Raw genomic sequence first — 16,067 nt, 5'->3', positions numbered from 1 at the left:
GCAAAATTTGAAAGTGTGAAAAGTCTGCAAACACGGCGACGAAATAACACACAGAGTTGAGTGTAAATTTTGGGCTGATAGATTAAGCCTTAATTTTTTCTAAAAAACGTAGAAAATTTTGAAAATATTAAATTCCTAAAGTAGGAATTTAAATTTAAGCTCGTCAAGCTATTTTAAATTTTTTAAAATTTATTTTACAACCTACGTTTCAAGTTTTCTAAAATCTACCATCGAGAAAATGCAATTATTACAAGAAAAGTTAGAAAAAATAGCCGTATTCAAAAACATATTTCAAACAAATATTGATTCGAAACGGGACAATTTCATGTCCCCATATGTCCCATTTGACGAGACACTGCGGGGACATTGCAGAACGGGGACACAGCTCGTTGGGACGGTGGTCAGAGAAAGAGAGACGAGAGGAGAGTGATGGAAATTCGAATGACCCGTCTTCGCGCGTAAGAGTGACCAAATGCAGCGTCGTGTTTCCCGCAACGAAAATTATTAATACGTGGCATGTCCCTTTACTAATTTGAGTTGAGAATTATGTTGTTCACAGAAAATTAAAAACACGTTGGATTACGGATTAAAAAAAAAACTAGTAAATTAGATCTATTTCAGGATTCAAATCAGGTAAAAACTGTGAACCGTCCTGATAGAATTAAAATTTTGAATTAAAATTGGGAAAATTACGAGCAAATATTTATGACGATTTTAGAAATATACTTGTATACTTAGAAATATCAAATTGCGGAAATTGAGAGGAAACGCGAATCCAAAAAGCGAGCCAAAAAAAAATGAAAAAGAAAACATTTGAACAAAACGCATCTGCTGGCAATGGAGCGCACCTGCATAGCTCCCGAAAATAGGTTTCTTCTTCGGAACTTTACTAATTTTTAATTGAATCAGCATGTATATACAAATTCTTATACAAAGATATACAAATTCTTTTCAGAAACTAGGAAAACCTTAGAAAACAGGGAAAAAGCTAAAAAAAAAAGAACGGGACAGTAAACGTTAAGACGCACACACAACATTTTAAAATCAATGCACTTAGCGCGGCGAGACCCATTCGCATAAATGGACCTCCCTTGAAAGCGCAAAAGCGGAAAATGATTCAAATCGATGCACGGCAGTGAAGAAAAAGATCTAGAAGTTCAAAACACGTGTTTATGCGAGTTAAAAATAATTTAAAAGAAATAAAATGTTCATAATGTTTAAATCAAGGATAAACAAATTTACCTTGACCTTCTGAAAACGTGGCAATTTTAAATGATTGAATAACATTTAATATTTCGAATTAACAGTATAACGCTTTAGATTCGCCCTATTATAAGCTTCTAGAAATTATATCTTAACTTCTGAAAAAATTTCTCAAACTGCTAGATTTTCTACAAAATTGTAAAAGTGTAATTTGGAAAATAATGTTCGAAAACAGTGATATTACGGGAACACAGAATTTTGAGAATGCGTATTGCACAAGGCATTTGAAATAGAGCCCGTAAATCGCCATAAGAGCTACAGTAATCAGTTAAAGTGTTACTGTAGTTTTCGCTATGAGATACTTTCAAATATGTTGTGAAATACGCATTCTCAGAATTTTGTGTTGACATAATAGAGTACTCAAATGTCCAAACTTTAAAATGATATATCTGTCAACTTACCACAAATTTGGTAATTTGGCTTTTACAGAAATCGACTAATTCTGAATATTTTAAAGCAAGATCCCCAAGTTCCCAAAAACAAATTGTACAAAGGAAATATAACCAACATCATTTTCAGGCATGTGTCATCGTTTTTTACTCAAAGTTGTCAAATTTTAATGTATCTCCAACCCAAAAATGTCCAGTCAATAAGTAAACATAAACTTTTGATTCAGTTATTTTTTTTCAAAAGTTCAACTGCCGGAAACCAGATAATCCGAGATGCTGGGATTCACGTGAACCTCTCCACCCTTTGTCTCATGGAATTATGGAAGATAACAAAACAACAAAACCATAACATATTACAGTACCCCTCATTTTTCGGTTTCTTTTTTTTTTGTTCTAATGTCTCCGTGATAAGCGTTTCAACGACACCCCCCTGATTTCATATCAGATTATCAGAGAAAGGCGCGTTTTTGTTTTGATATTGAATAAGAGAGCAGTTTCATGGAGTTTGGTTTAAACGAAAAATTACAAATTACGTGAATTTTCAAATGAGAAGTCAATGAGCGGTCAGAGAAGTGTTGAATGTCCTTTTGAGATAGATTGTGTGGCATTTTTTTTTTGAAAATTACTATTTAATATGCTTTTGATCTTGCAAAATTTGATTTCTCGAACGTAAGGAAATCTTCCAATCTTGCCAAAAATGTTAATAATCTAAACCGCATTATACTATAAACGTTAAATCAAATATATGGTAGAATAATAGTTTGGCTACCAGTTTGTAGGTTTAATGGCTAAACGATGAACTAAGCAATTTTCTGGAGTGCTATCAAATACTATAAAGTCTAGAGTAGCCCATATGTGCGATATAGCTTTCAGTCGTTTTTTTCTATTTATGCACCTAGTCACTTTTGGAAAGCTTGTCTGGTGAGTTTACTTTAAATCAATTGCTATTTTCATAGGAACAATGGTCTTTCAGATTGGTAAATTTTACAAAATTGTACTCTAAGCCACCTAACTAAATAGCTGAAAATAATGTATGGATTTCAAATTATGAAAACATGAAATGTAGCCCAACTGTGAAATATTAGAAATTCTTCGTATGGAGCTCATCTGCGCATGGAAAAAAACACTTGAAAAAATACGATCGTGATTATTCTAGTTTCATTTAAAACCAGTAGAATTTTACAGTGCGAATTAAAAAATCAGCTATACGAACGACAGGTGTACAACTAGTTTTAAAATAAAAATTTATTCGAATACGTTCTGAATGTTTTCTTGTTAATTTTGAAATATTATATTTTTGTGTTGTAAAAATATTGCAAAAAAAATTAAAAATTTCTTGCAGTTTTCCTGAATCTGTAGTGTTTTACTGACAAATTGTTGTACATTGTTTTCAAACATAGCTGTACGTTTTCAAAAAACTTAAGAAAAGTTAATTTTCTCAGAACTCAATAAACCACTTACCCATGGAACGGAACTACCGGATTGTATCTAGTAGTGGTTCAACTCTAACAGATTATATCTCTGTAGTCGTTTGTCCTATTAAAAAATTGTCAATTGAAAAAATATTTGCAACGTCTTTTCTATCGTATTGTAGTTTATTATTTATTGGTATCTTTGAAATGAACCGAGATAGAGCCTTTCAAAGTGAAGTAGTGGGGTACAAAACTAATATAAATTGAATATGTAGTTCGATCCCTCTGACCAAAAAACGTGGTCTAAATTCCTCAATTTTCGTTTTTTGTGTCATATAACGTAGTTTATATCTTTTTTCTCTCAATTCATATCTCACCACAATTTCCGTCACAGATGTCCAAGTTCAGCGGTCACAAAATTCTCACATATCATCATCACTGACAGTAGCTTTCGTTCACTAACCACAAAACACATTTTCAATTAGTTTTATCATGCTTTCTCTAGCTACCCCCTCGCACTAAACTTCTTATCATCGAGTTTCGCAATAATATCACTTTCTTCACGTTTCGGGGGAATCCTCTTTTGTCTGGTTGATGGGAAGGATACAGTACCCGGAAGATATAAGTGACTAATTGAAGAAATATGAAGAAAACACCCAAACTTGTTTATTTTTTCTCCTAGTCTTCAATGACGGATGTTCGTTTTTTTTCATGGTGTTTACCTTTTCTAACCCGCTTTTGCAAGAGTAGAAGATAATTTGAAATGGGAGTAATCGGATAACCAGTGAGTTATACATAGCTTTGAATATAGTAAGACGGAAAATATCAACGAACCTAACGAAAAATTGTTCAACCATATTTTTAATATCTAGGTAAACAGGAAGTAATGAACATCTTCAATTTTGCTATCAAAAAAAATATGACGGTAAAAGTAAAGCTCTCTTCTAGCACACTCTTCTAGCTCACACTTGCACTTTTGAATTAAACCTACATACGTTAGTTGAAAGATGACGTCTAAAATAGGCCCCTGTAAAACTTCAGCAGCAGAGGAGCACCTTGAGCTAAAAAAAAGTAGACCTGAAAATATTTCAGCTTCAAACGTGGATTTTGCAGATTTTAGATGCTTTCAAACATTCTGGAACATCTGGGAATTTTTGGTATTTTTTTAATGTAATTTTTTCAATATTAAAATAAAACTGATAGTGAGACTTTTTTCACCCACATCTATCTTTTCGATTTTTTCTACGAAATTTTATTTCCAAAAAAAATCTAAAGTTATTCCCAGGTTCACAAAACATCCTAAAACCATGACGTGGAAAAACTTCTGTTAGGCAATACAATACAATGGTTTATTTAGTTGTACAAAATGTTTTCATTTTGTTGTAATGACCTATTTACTTCAAATATTCGTACACAAACTTCTTCATTTAAGTTCGGCCAAACTTCACCTAGAACATATGTTTCCCGGAAAATTGTTTTATAAGAAGTTGGTTACTAATTTCTAAATTCAAAATTCAAATCTTGCAATGTTTTCAGCTTTGAAAGTTATAGCCCCTCTAATTTTTAAACACAATTCTTGTGTCTTCATCATTTTTGTTTGAATTCTACTTCCCCAATCTCGTCACATATCATTGACCAATGTGTACTCGTTTATCACTCGAAAAAAAAATTTCATTGAAACGATATGAACTCATAGACAGTGTCTCTATCAGTATGCAAACTGCGTTAAACCCTCAATGATTTCTACGAAAAACGTCGTTTTCCAGAAGTTTGATAGCTCAGCGTCTGTCGCCTACGCTTCTTATCACCAAGTTTCAAATTTCTTATCAAGAATATTGAAAAAATTCGTGAATAAGAGAGGCCCTCCACTATGAACTTTACCACGAATTCATAGAACAATTGAGGAGTGGCGTGAATTTATTTCATCTTTTTCTCATCGTTTTCGGGTGGGGCGATTGAGGTTAAAGTCGAACTGTTTGCTTTTTTATTACATACAAAATGAAAGTAATGAGTCAAAGTGTCAAGGCTGCGTCAAGATTTATTGCTTTTTTCAGATACATAGATCTTGATGCTAAAAGCCATTAATTCATATTACACTGTTACCGCATTTCTGTATCAAATTTGCTGAACAGGTCAATTTTGAGAATCAAGGGTCACTGAAAAGAAAATAAAATTGATGTTGTCTGGCAATGTTATACCGGCGTTCGAGAGATAAATTCAGACCTTTATCCAAAAAAATACAGAGATTTTTTGACTGTACCACACACAAAACATTCAAAACCTACGGATGCATGTTCAGTGCCACGTAGAATAAAAAACGTTTTTGGAAAGTTTAAATTGTACTTTTAGATATCAAAACGAGATTTGAAAGTACTCGCTAAGAATTTGCCACTGCAAAATTTTAAGCGGCAAAGCTCCACTTTCAATATCTTACACTTCGGTCTGAAAGTTGTTCGGTGCACTTATTTTCGTTAATCGAAAAATGTTTCTAGAAGCAGGTTTTTTAATGTTCTGGAAGCTTTTTATTTAAAATTGAAAAAAATTTAAACAACTCGATCAGACATTTTTTGGTTTTATTTCGCGAAAAAAAATTACTTACTAAAGTTACCCTATTGTGGGCCAAGTATCAAACATAACGACACTAATTTTAACACTAATTTTCGAAGGATGCAAGACTAATCGAGAAAATATGGATTACACTTTTCTCATTAAGGTTGATTTTCAAAAAATCAAGCCACCAAGTTCCAAACTTCGAGTTTTCAAAAACCCCCCAAAATGAAACAGTTCTCTGTCAAATAACAATCAAACATTTTCACACTGCTACAGGCTACCGGAAGATAAAAGTCCAACCGTCACGTTGTTTGATTTTCATTTAAATTTGCAACACTTCTTTCCTCGAAATCAGGTAGAGTGAAGGTAGAGTGTTTGCGTAATTGACTCAAACGATGAGAATATGCAACGTGAAGAAACCACCACCCGGAAAACCGGTGACGACATGCTCACTGTTGCATCATTTAAGTTGTTTAACTATGCTGAAAGTTTGATAACTTCAGTCTAATCGTCACTGGCGTCGAGGTAATTCTGGCGTCGGTATGTCTACGTGCCACTCCCAGTACTGTTATTGTTGATGATGTCATCATCACTTCCGATGACTTTTTTTTTTACTTTGCGAACTCCTCCGATGCCTACGTAGAATGACATAATAGTTTCTGGAAGTTTCGTTTTGTAAAACTGTATTCATGTTTCCTATGACTACAAGCTAACCGGGAACCGGAACTGTTGTTCCTTACTTCTGGCAGAACCTCAGGAACACTCTCTCAAAAAGACTTTGAATTTTTAATAATTTTCGTCTTTCGTAGCCAGCCATAGTCCACGTTTTGATATCAAACTACATTAAACTCTTGGTCTTCATTTTGTTTGTACTGGATCATAGAACACGTTCTCGCCACTCATAATACTTATTGAGAGCATGCCGATCGAATTGTTAAGTCCCGTTTCCCCAGTAATATTTCGCCAAATTTTTCGTGGCGAAACATATAAAACCAGGTCGTAAAACCGCAATAGAATCATCCTTATCACCATTTTCAAGTCAACTTTGCACCCATTATTGGCTTCCATTAACGTCAATTCGGAGAAATTCCGCATTCTATTCCTGGGTAAATACTGGAAAAAGTGTATACGGTAGCCACTGTATTGACTCCCTTGTCGTAATTTTTCATTATCAAACTGTGCTCTATGAAGACGAGACACCACTAAAACATTGTAATCGTCCTTACTAATCCGTCAGAAGGGCTAACATCCGTTTATAAGATGCTACAAATTAAGAGTCTAAACAAAACATAATTGTAGACCATTTAGGCTAGAACTCTTTCTTCTGACTTGGTTTGAGTACAGCAGCTACAATTTCGTAAGCTCCAATTTTCATACCAATCCATTCAAAACTTAAATACTTTCGTTCTGTCTATGGGTGTAGCCGGTTGGTCTTTTAAAATACGATTTTAATAGTTTTTCTGAGAAGATAGAAGGAAATGGAAAGGTGTGGGAAAGATGGGAAAGTTGGTTTACAAACTGGTTTATTATCTGCAACGTGGTTATAAATTTATCTGGGGGAAAAAAACGGAAATTATTTAAAGTTCGTTAGATATTTCAATTACATGTAGAGAAAATTCAAAACTGATAGAGCCTAGGAAAATATTTCCGGTACTTTGGGCAAAAGTTAATCCTCAATATAATCTGAGCAGTTGAATTGCCTAAGCTTTTTCAACTATTTTATAATTGGCCTACTCGGCACATCGTCGCAACTTTCCAAGGCGAGGCGATTGAGTAACTGCGACGTTCGGCAGAAAGTAGGCAAACTGCTACAGAAAATGTACGCCATTTGTCTAGTAGCTCTCCTAATTATTGGACGTTCGAATAGTTTTTGAGTATCTCCCCCCAACTTTACACGTTCAATAATGTACACTTTTTCATTAGTACATATCACCTATGCCATTTATCAAAATATGTTTTCTTCTTTCAATCCAGAAAAACCGAATAACAGGAACATTTCCTATTCTTCACACGTTCACTCATCTAATGATTACTCAAACATCAGTAATTTCCTTCTGCTCGTGACTAAAAGACTTATGTGACGAGTTCGGGAAGAAAGCATTACGGTGTTTGAAACGTTCGCATTTATCCAAGCTGCCTCAGCAATAACAACCAAATCTCGTTTTAATTCCCACTATGAATGGAGTCATGTGCATTTTTCTGTATGTTTTCAAGCTTATTCTGTGTTTTAGATGTGCAGAAGATTTCCTCTGATCCGGCACTTTGTGGTCTCCCTAACACTTTTGTTAATTTACAAACCGAAATAGGCAACAGTGTGACGGCAAGGGTGGCGTAAGTGGCCATAGAAAGAATAACAGCTTCTGTGTAGTCACATGCTTCTTCTAACACTTTTCTACATCATCTTACAGTTTTGATGACCCCACCCAAATAATCTTACAATTGAATTCAATCTTCAGAAGCGCCACAAAAGGCTTGATTAATTTAATTGGCGAGGAATGACACGACGCTGTGTAAAACTTCTCGAGAAAAAGTGTCAAGTGTTCACTTTGGCATTCCAAACCCAATTTTGTGTGACAATAAAAATGGTTGATGTGTGATGAGTCAAGGGTCAACTTGAACAACTTAAACTACGGAATGCCAAGCATTCAATGAATTAAGCAGTTCTCTTCTTTACTTTATTTCAATTTAGTGAATGATTAGCAATAGAATTCCCTCGGAATATTCTGAAAAACCAAAACCAAGCTACAATCCGAAGCCAGTAAGCGTTTTTTCTCTTCCAAAAACTTTGAGCTGACCACTGTGGTGACTGTGTCTGAGAAGTCAGAATTTCTGTAAATCAGTGATCCATTTAACCAATTTCAAAAACACTCCGTGATCTTCGAAGATATGCTGGTAGACAGAGATCCGACAATGCTCATTGAGAATGAATATAGGATCATCTGATTATGAAATCTGGTATTTCCGTCATGTATGCTTTTTGTAATACAGATTTGCGGAGGAAAGTTTTTATGCTTATACCAACACGGGCAATCAATTTGGCGAGTAGTTAGATCTCTGAAATACTTGGGAACATATGTTCTTCTGGAGTCCTTCCAAGTCTCAGATCTCTGGAAAACATATAGCACGTCCAAAACTTACAAAAGTTAAGGTTGCCGCTTTCGGTGAACAATTATACAAGGTTTTTGAAACACTAGAAGGTATTTTATACAAACAAGGATAATTTTATTTTTTTAATGAATTGAGTTGCATCTACAGAACGATTTTTATACTGTAGAACTAACAGTGGAATACGCAGCATTTTGATTTTTCAATGAATTTTTAACCAGCTTCAAAAACTTAAAGTTCCCTCTACCGGAACTATTTTTTCTGAACTATCATTCGAACAACATGAACTCATTTTTTGTTATGACGTTGAAATGAAAAATTTAGGTGTTCTGACAATCAATGATCCGTTTATGAATTGAAAACACGTACACAAATCTCTACTGATCGTTAAAGATTTACCACTAGACATCCGTTGGCATTGATCAGTGACCATGATAATTGAAACCACCCCGCTTTTTTTGAAATCTTCCGGTTTCATCATCCAGACTTATTTATATGACAAGTAACAATCGTTCAACAAAGTCAGTTTATTTCAAAATAGCATTTGTGAGAGTACTGTTTCAGAACCGTACAGTAATTCCAGTGATCAGGCAAAAAGCGGAAGAAGCTTCGAGCAAAACACTTTATCAATCATAACAAGAGATCTGAAAGCTCTTATCTGCGCACAGTCGTAGATATTATTTCGAATGCAATTGTAGGATAATGTTTTGAATGAGAACATTCGGACATCAGTTTAGTTGGGAATAAAAGAAAAACATATTCAGTTCTTTGTTTTACCAGATGTCAGAGCAATTTAAATATTTCAATGTTCTGAATTATAAAAATTAAAATCATTAAGTTGCACTGGGTGGGTAGACACATTTTGATATGAGAATAAAAAATACCAAGAAGGTTGAGACATTTCTTAGACGCATTTATTATTTTTAAGAGAACAGTCTCTGAATTAAAAAAAAAATTACATTCCCTATTTCACAGTTGTAATTCAAAAATTTCAAAATATCTAATCACATTTTGATCTTGGATGAGTCAATCGTCATTGCGAGACAATAAATTACACACTATCTACAACACTTTTACAACTTTTACGAAATCCACATTCTCTGGTGCCACCCACGTTTTTACTCTGAAGGCCATCCAGAAATAGCATCGACCGGAAGATCAATCATAAAACAAACTGTTCCCCACCACCACAAAATACACATCTACTGATGTCACACCCATTATTACAACTTTCATAAGTTCGTATGTATGAATAAGTTTCAGCGTCACAGTGCGGGTAGAATAGAAGCAATAAGAGGATTATGACAGTTGGCGAAGAATTCAAAGAGTGTTATCATTCCGGAAAAAGAGTTTGAAATTGTGAGACGAATTCCGTATTCTTTGGGTTTTAATTCCTACCATCTGTAACATTGTGATATCATGTCACATTTCACAACGTGTCGTGTCGAGATTTTGTCTTTGAGCGTTCGATTTTTTAATTGGAAACACATAAATTGTGATCTCTGCGTCTCTGTTACGGATGTTTATTTTTTGATAAATGATCTGTCATTAATGAATTCTACGTCATTGTTTCTTCCTCTTCTATGTACATTATAAAAACATAGCATTGTATCCTCTCAGCACATCTACTCAATTAGTCTAGCTTGAATGCGACCGGTCATTCGGTCAGAGATCAAACTTTTACAGCTTCAGATGCATTTTGTTGGCAGACTTTTTTGTGAATGATTAGATACGTCGTTGTCAAGATTAACCTGCTAATCGAACACCCATTAGAATGTATCAACAACAAAACAATATAGTTTCCGGGTTTTCAGTCGAAGAATTGCAAAACACAGAGAGTCATCTGTAGCAACAGTGTAGGAACATGGACGAGAACTATTTGACGTAGCAGATCAAGTTTTCGTGTTTTCTGATTCTGTGTTGTCATGTGTTTTTCATTATTTTGTGACTGACCTTAAATCCAAGTAGATCGCGGTTTTTTGATGTTACAGAAAAAATTACGCAAATTTTTAATCACAAGAGCTATAAGTCACAGAAAAGGTCAAAAGGAAAGTTTGAATTAGAAAAACACATAATTAATTGTACTTTTTAGAAACATCATGTACAATTCTATTAGAACTGACTAATTTGAAGTATCCCGAACTCTAAAAAAAAATGTTGCAGTCGACAACTTCGATGAACTGCTCACAACCAATAATTCCTTTTTTTTGGACTTTTCTGATAAATGAAATCACATAAGGGATGAGTCCAACATTTTTACCAAGAATTTGACTTAAACTTCTAGCATAACTTTTGTCCGTAAAAAAAGGTAATATTGAGCGCAACCCAAGTCTTGCCTTACGGTTGTTTAAGTTTTCCCAAATTCTGAACCAATTTTTTAAAAAATATTTTACCAGCGAAATTATAGCTAGAAATGAACGCTAAACGGTAGGTTGAGCACGTATTCGACTTTTGTCATTAATCTGGATTACGTTTTTTTTTCCTGAAATTTCTAATACTTTGGTCTCAATGTTCCATTACTTACTTACTGAAAAATAAATAATCTAGAATTAAATCTAGATTAGTACCTAAAAGAAATAGGGAACTATAATTTTTCTCGTGTTATTTTTATATATACCCGTAGGTAATCTGAAGTTGAGCTCTCGTTCGCTTGAAAACAACAGTTTTTGAAGCAGAGAAATTCGTTTCTGCAAGTTATGTTTGCCTCGGTCATAGATAAACTGTTTTGGATATTTCTAAAACCAACTTAGAAGCTCCCATCCGATTCCGAACATCTCTTTCCCAAACATGAAGAAACCCTCACAAGAAAAAAAATACAGAGAAATCAAAACAAAAGTTAACTTTGGCCAGAATCAGCTGGTCCCAATTAGGACATTGTTTAGAATTTGGAACCAAAAAATAACCGGATGGTCTATTTTTAACAGTATCTTTATCAACAATTTCATCTTCTCTTCTACTTGTGCCTGGGCACGTGCATCATAATTGCAAGATCTTTGAATATCTCGTCGTTTCCAAGGAAAAAGAAAGGAAACAGGGTAAACACTCTCCCGCCTCCTGATATAGAGTCTTGTGTTGTTGTTTTGGCGACCTTGAAACGTACTAACCAGCTGATTTTCTCTTATCAATTTTTGTAAGTGAGCGAGTTAGAAGAAGGAGTTGCTTTATTTTTAACGAAAAAACATTTATAGGAGTGGTTGGTTTGTGTCGTTTGCAGAGAATAACAAACCTCGTCACTCACTGAAAATTCTTAAAGCTCCCCATGACCTATAGATCAGCTAAATAGTGATCAAAACGTGATTGATTCTCTTGAGTTTTGATCTGACTTCACTTGTTTGCGACGGCCACGTTTGGCCACAAAGAATGAATAACAATCAACCGTTCCAAGTCATTTTCCAATTTGAAAAATTTGAGAAAAGATTGATCTGATCACGTGGTGCAAGATTTTGGCGAATCAACTCTGAGTACATATAATAATGGAATTTTGTTTTTAAAAAGTATTGCGTCAATTGACGTTGATCTAGACTCTGTAATCTAGTTCGCCACATTGCCTGACACTTGATCAGGGTGGAGTAGTTGACTTAAATAGATAGTTAAGACTGAAAATAGAATCGACATTCTTGAAATACTTAATGGACTTTCAGAAATTGTCATTCTTTTCAGATCAGGTGATCTACGGATTTACAGTAGTTGTATGGATCATGTGATTTTAGGGGACTGTATCTAAATCTCTACTAAACTCGCCAACTGACTCAAACATATTAGTGACGAAACAAGTCATCTTCTATTCGACTAAATAGCTCATGTTTTGATGTACTTGTGACAATTTCTTGGCTCAACTGTGACAGCAACTCAGCGAACAATCTCCAGAGCTTTATCTCGTTAACCTTTGCTCTTATAAAAAATTTTCAACTGACAAAACATTCGAAATTTCTTGTTCTATAATTTTTTTGATGAATTATCTAAAAATATTTTTGAAAAAACCAAGATATCTTGGCAATTCGGCCCAACCTTGCAACCATCTTTGGTGTTCCGCAACTTTTTTTTTGTAATATTTAGCAACCTTTTCCCAAACTTTGGTAGTTTTTCATTGCGCATTTTTGCCAAATTTTGCCCAACCATAGTAACTTTTAAAATGGGCAACTTGTAACAGCAGTACACTCAAATGCATTTTGTAAATCTTAGCAAGTTTTCAAGAAAATTTGAATTTAAGTAGCTGAGATTTTCTTTAAAAAATTTAGTTTTGTTTTCTTAAATTTAGCGCATATCTTTCTGGCACGGAAAAGTGACACAAGTCAGCATGAAAATAGTGAAATAATTTTAGAATCAAAAATGTAGGTCTACATACAGTATCCCCGGAAACGGGCTACGTCTTCTGATCGAACAAAATATACCAATAAATCTTATCATTTTTCTCTTATTACCCTGATTCCACATTCCACCCAACCCCCATTCTTTTTTCACTTTTTACCGACAGAGGATAAGTGAACCCTTTTCAATAGTTGAAAGAACACGTAGACTACAAATGTTCACGTTTTCAAACTATGCACTTAAAGACGATGACTGTCACCCCAGTCACAAAAGATCAGACCAAAATCACAAAAATTTGCATCATATCAGCTGTGACAAAGACCTCCCACTACACAAATATTTGTCCTCGCTGTGGGAACAAAAGTGACGTAGAACAAGCCTAGGGGTCCGACTACTTTTTTGCAAAAAGATTTCGAAATTGTCTAAGGCGGTGCCTTGAACACTGTTGGCTTCCTCTACTAGGTCATCATTCTCCCTCCCTACTTCTTGGCTCCACCCCCTTTCGCCGTTATCATTCTAAGACCGCCTTCTTTATATAAAACCGACATTGCTTATCAGTCAGTTCTCATTTGACACATCTTCACTAAAAGACTATCTTCCCGCCTACTAATTGGGAAGCCATGATTCCAGAATTCCCACTTCCTACTGTAGATGCTGACTTCTACAAATCGCAAATTTGCCAGTTGCCCCCAATATTCGGGCACGCTGTGCACACACCTCAGCTCATAGAGCCCACAACATTTTTGATGAAAACTGACAGTTTAATTGGTAAGTTCAATATTTCACCATTTTCGTATCATTTTTTTATTGGTAATTTTTCAGTTGATTCTCTCCGAACAACATGTCTCAAAAATGCAGTCAAACAAGCTTCGATCCGACACCACAACTTGACAAAGACATCAAAGCCTTTGAGGAGTACTGTAGGATCCATGAACGCATTGAGCTCATTATCCTCTTTAATGGGCTCACTTGTCATCACACAATGATTTCAACAACTCTTCAACATTCTTCATATTCTTCTTGACACGTGTTTGCTAGGAACGTTTCCATCAAACGATCAGTTGGTAGATTCTTCCTACCATCATCATCATACTCTCTTCGTTTCAAATATTTATTCTTTTTTCTTCCCCCATCTATTTACCCATGTTGTTTTGACTGAGCTAGTCTCTCCTTATTTTACTCGCTTTCAAAACTTCTCTTAAAATCCTGTCGATCTCAATTTTGAAACTTTGCCACTGATCTCACACTTGGCTTCTCACGTTTTTTACATTCACAACTTCATTGTTCTCCCCCAATTGAATTGTCTCTCGGTCTTATTTTGTGCATTTCGAATTCTACCGTAATTTTGGTCGTAGCAGCCAATCAGTGGCAACACTAATAATTATAATAAATCAGTTGTTTTAAATTTACAAATGTTTTTGATATTTTTATGAGAAACAGGACAGAAAATGGCACAGGAAATCGTCACAGGAAAACCGGCAACGATGAGCCTTTAACTAATTGTATTAATTGTACAATTGGTTGTAGAAAAAACATTGAAAAGTGTAGCACATATTTAAGTACTTTCTGTGGTATCAAAAGAAAAACGGGAATATCCGCTTACATAAGGCTTGAAAAAGAAGCTAAGAAAAGCTTTAGAAGTTAAGCTACAAATTGAGTTCTATGTATAATAGATTGTTCTATTTGCGTGAACAAGATTCATGTTTGGGAATATTAAAGAATGTACGAAATCAACTGAAAAATATAGCTAAAAACCGTGTTTACTCTATTACTGCTGCACCCCATTTTACAACTTTGGCTGCTCATATCTCTGTTCTTTTTAATTTTAATAAAAATTGCTAACTAAAAAAATAAGTCTGAAGGTTTGAAACTATTTCAGTGCACGGTCTTTTCTGTAAACATAAAGTTTGAACTTAAAATTTTTGTGACACGTCATGCTGACAATTATAAATTGTTGTTTTCTAGTTCGAATTCAGGCCATTCGTGCAAATACTGCATGTCTCCGAAATATGGAACAGTTTCAGCTAAAATTTCTAAAACAAAGATCAGTTCAAAAATTCCTAATATGTCATAGTTTTTATTCTTGTTTTACATTAAAACAGGCACAAAACCAAAAAAAAAATCCTTCAGCTTGTTGCATTCATATTGGAGTCCAAACTAAAAACAAGCAATAAGAAGCTTAAAGATTTTGTGTTCCAAATTTAATAGAAGATGTTTCTCTCGCAATTCATAATTATTATTAACTTAATATATATAATACATACAGGTGCATCTGTTAATGAAGTTTCAACCCCACGCAAATTATTGTGATCATTGCATTATTTTTTTAAGGATCATATTATTTTCTCGTAAATAAAGACGTCTGTAAATTGAAAATTGAATTGTAACATTTACAATCAGACGTGTTTTTGCATTAATCTTGTCTTGAAACGCGGCTTCTATGATTTGAATTTAACCTATATACGTAAGAATGACATCAATTACGGAAAGATGTGTGGATTTGGGAAAAGTTGTGTTGCATTAAATTGTGCACAAAAGTTTTAAATTTGGACTTAACATACTTTCAGACTCTTTTTTATAGTTCTAGAGGTTACGTGCCTGTATTACACCAAAAAAAAACGGAACACTACAATCCAATTTTAATTAGAATTTTCTAGAATGGTCATGATGAACAAGACCTTTTCAGAAACATTAAAGTAAAAACTTTTGGAAACCACTGCATTACCTCTATTAGCTGAAAAGTGATATGCGCTTTCTAATATGCATTGAAGTTCTTGATAAATTGTACAATAGGTCCAGAAAACTTTTTGAAGCTTCTTAGTGCAGGCTAAAGTTTAAGAAAGCAGACAGATTTTGAATTAACAAAACGCCTATTGAATTCTTCCAGACAATATTTTTTAAGTTCAGAATTTTTTTTCAAAACCGAACAATGCTCTCTAATTTCTGATATTCATATGTCTAATGAACAGCTGTTTTGACATGATATCATCATGTGTTTGCGTTGTTCTGAACATGAAATACTACGGGAGGCAAAAAAAAA

The 16,067-nt window shown here is 34.3% G+C and overlaps 1 protein-coding gene and 2 non-coding genes across 3 annotated transcripts; all 3 read left to right on the top strand.

Moving 5' to 3' along the window:
• The first annotated feature begins 4,896 nt into the window (after window positions 1-4,896).
• On the top strand, window positions 4,897-5,124 carry ZC250.9. Its single transcript, NR_068799.1, has one exon. It is a non-coding gene; the product is annotated as an Unclassified non-coding RNA ZC250.9 (non-coding RNA).
• A 2,789-nt stretch (window positions 5,125-7,913) lies between these two features.
• Window positions 7,914-7,993, top strand: ZC250.8. Its single transcript, NR_068798.1, has one exon. It is a non-coding gene; the product is annotated as an Unclassified non-coding RNA ZC250.8 (non-coding RNA).
• Window positions 7,994-13,607: 5,614 nt separating this feature from the next.
• On the top strand, window positions 13,608-14,429 carry ZC250.4 (uncharacterized protein). Its single transcript, NM_001129600.5, has 2 exons — window positions 13,608-13,795; window positions 13,850-14,429. The coding sequence occupies exons 1-2, from the start codon at window positions 13,648-13,650 to the stop codon at window positions 14,011-14,013; spliced, it is 312 nt and encodes a 103-aa protein (NP_001123072.1). The 5' UTR covers window positions 13,608-13,647; the 3' UTR covers window positions 14,014-14,429.
• The last annotated feature ends 1,638 nt before the right edge of the window (window positions 14,430-16,067 follow it).

Source organism: Caenorhabditis elegans, chromosome V (genome assembly GCF_000002985.6).
Source record: "Caenorhabditis elegans chromosome V".
Lineage (NCBI taxonomy): Eukaryota > Metazoa > Nematoda > Chromadorea > Rhabditida > Rhabditidae > Caenorhabditis > Caenorhabditis elegans.
The sequence above is the reverse complement of the archived record's forward strand: the minus strand, read 5'-3'. Positions and strand labels throughout refer to the sequence as shown.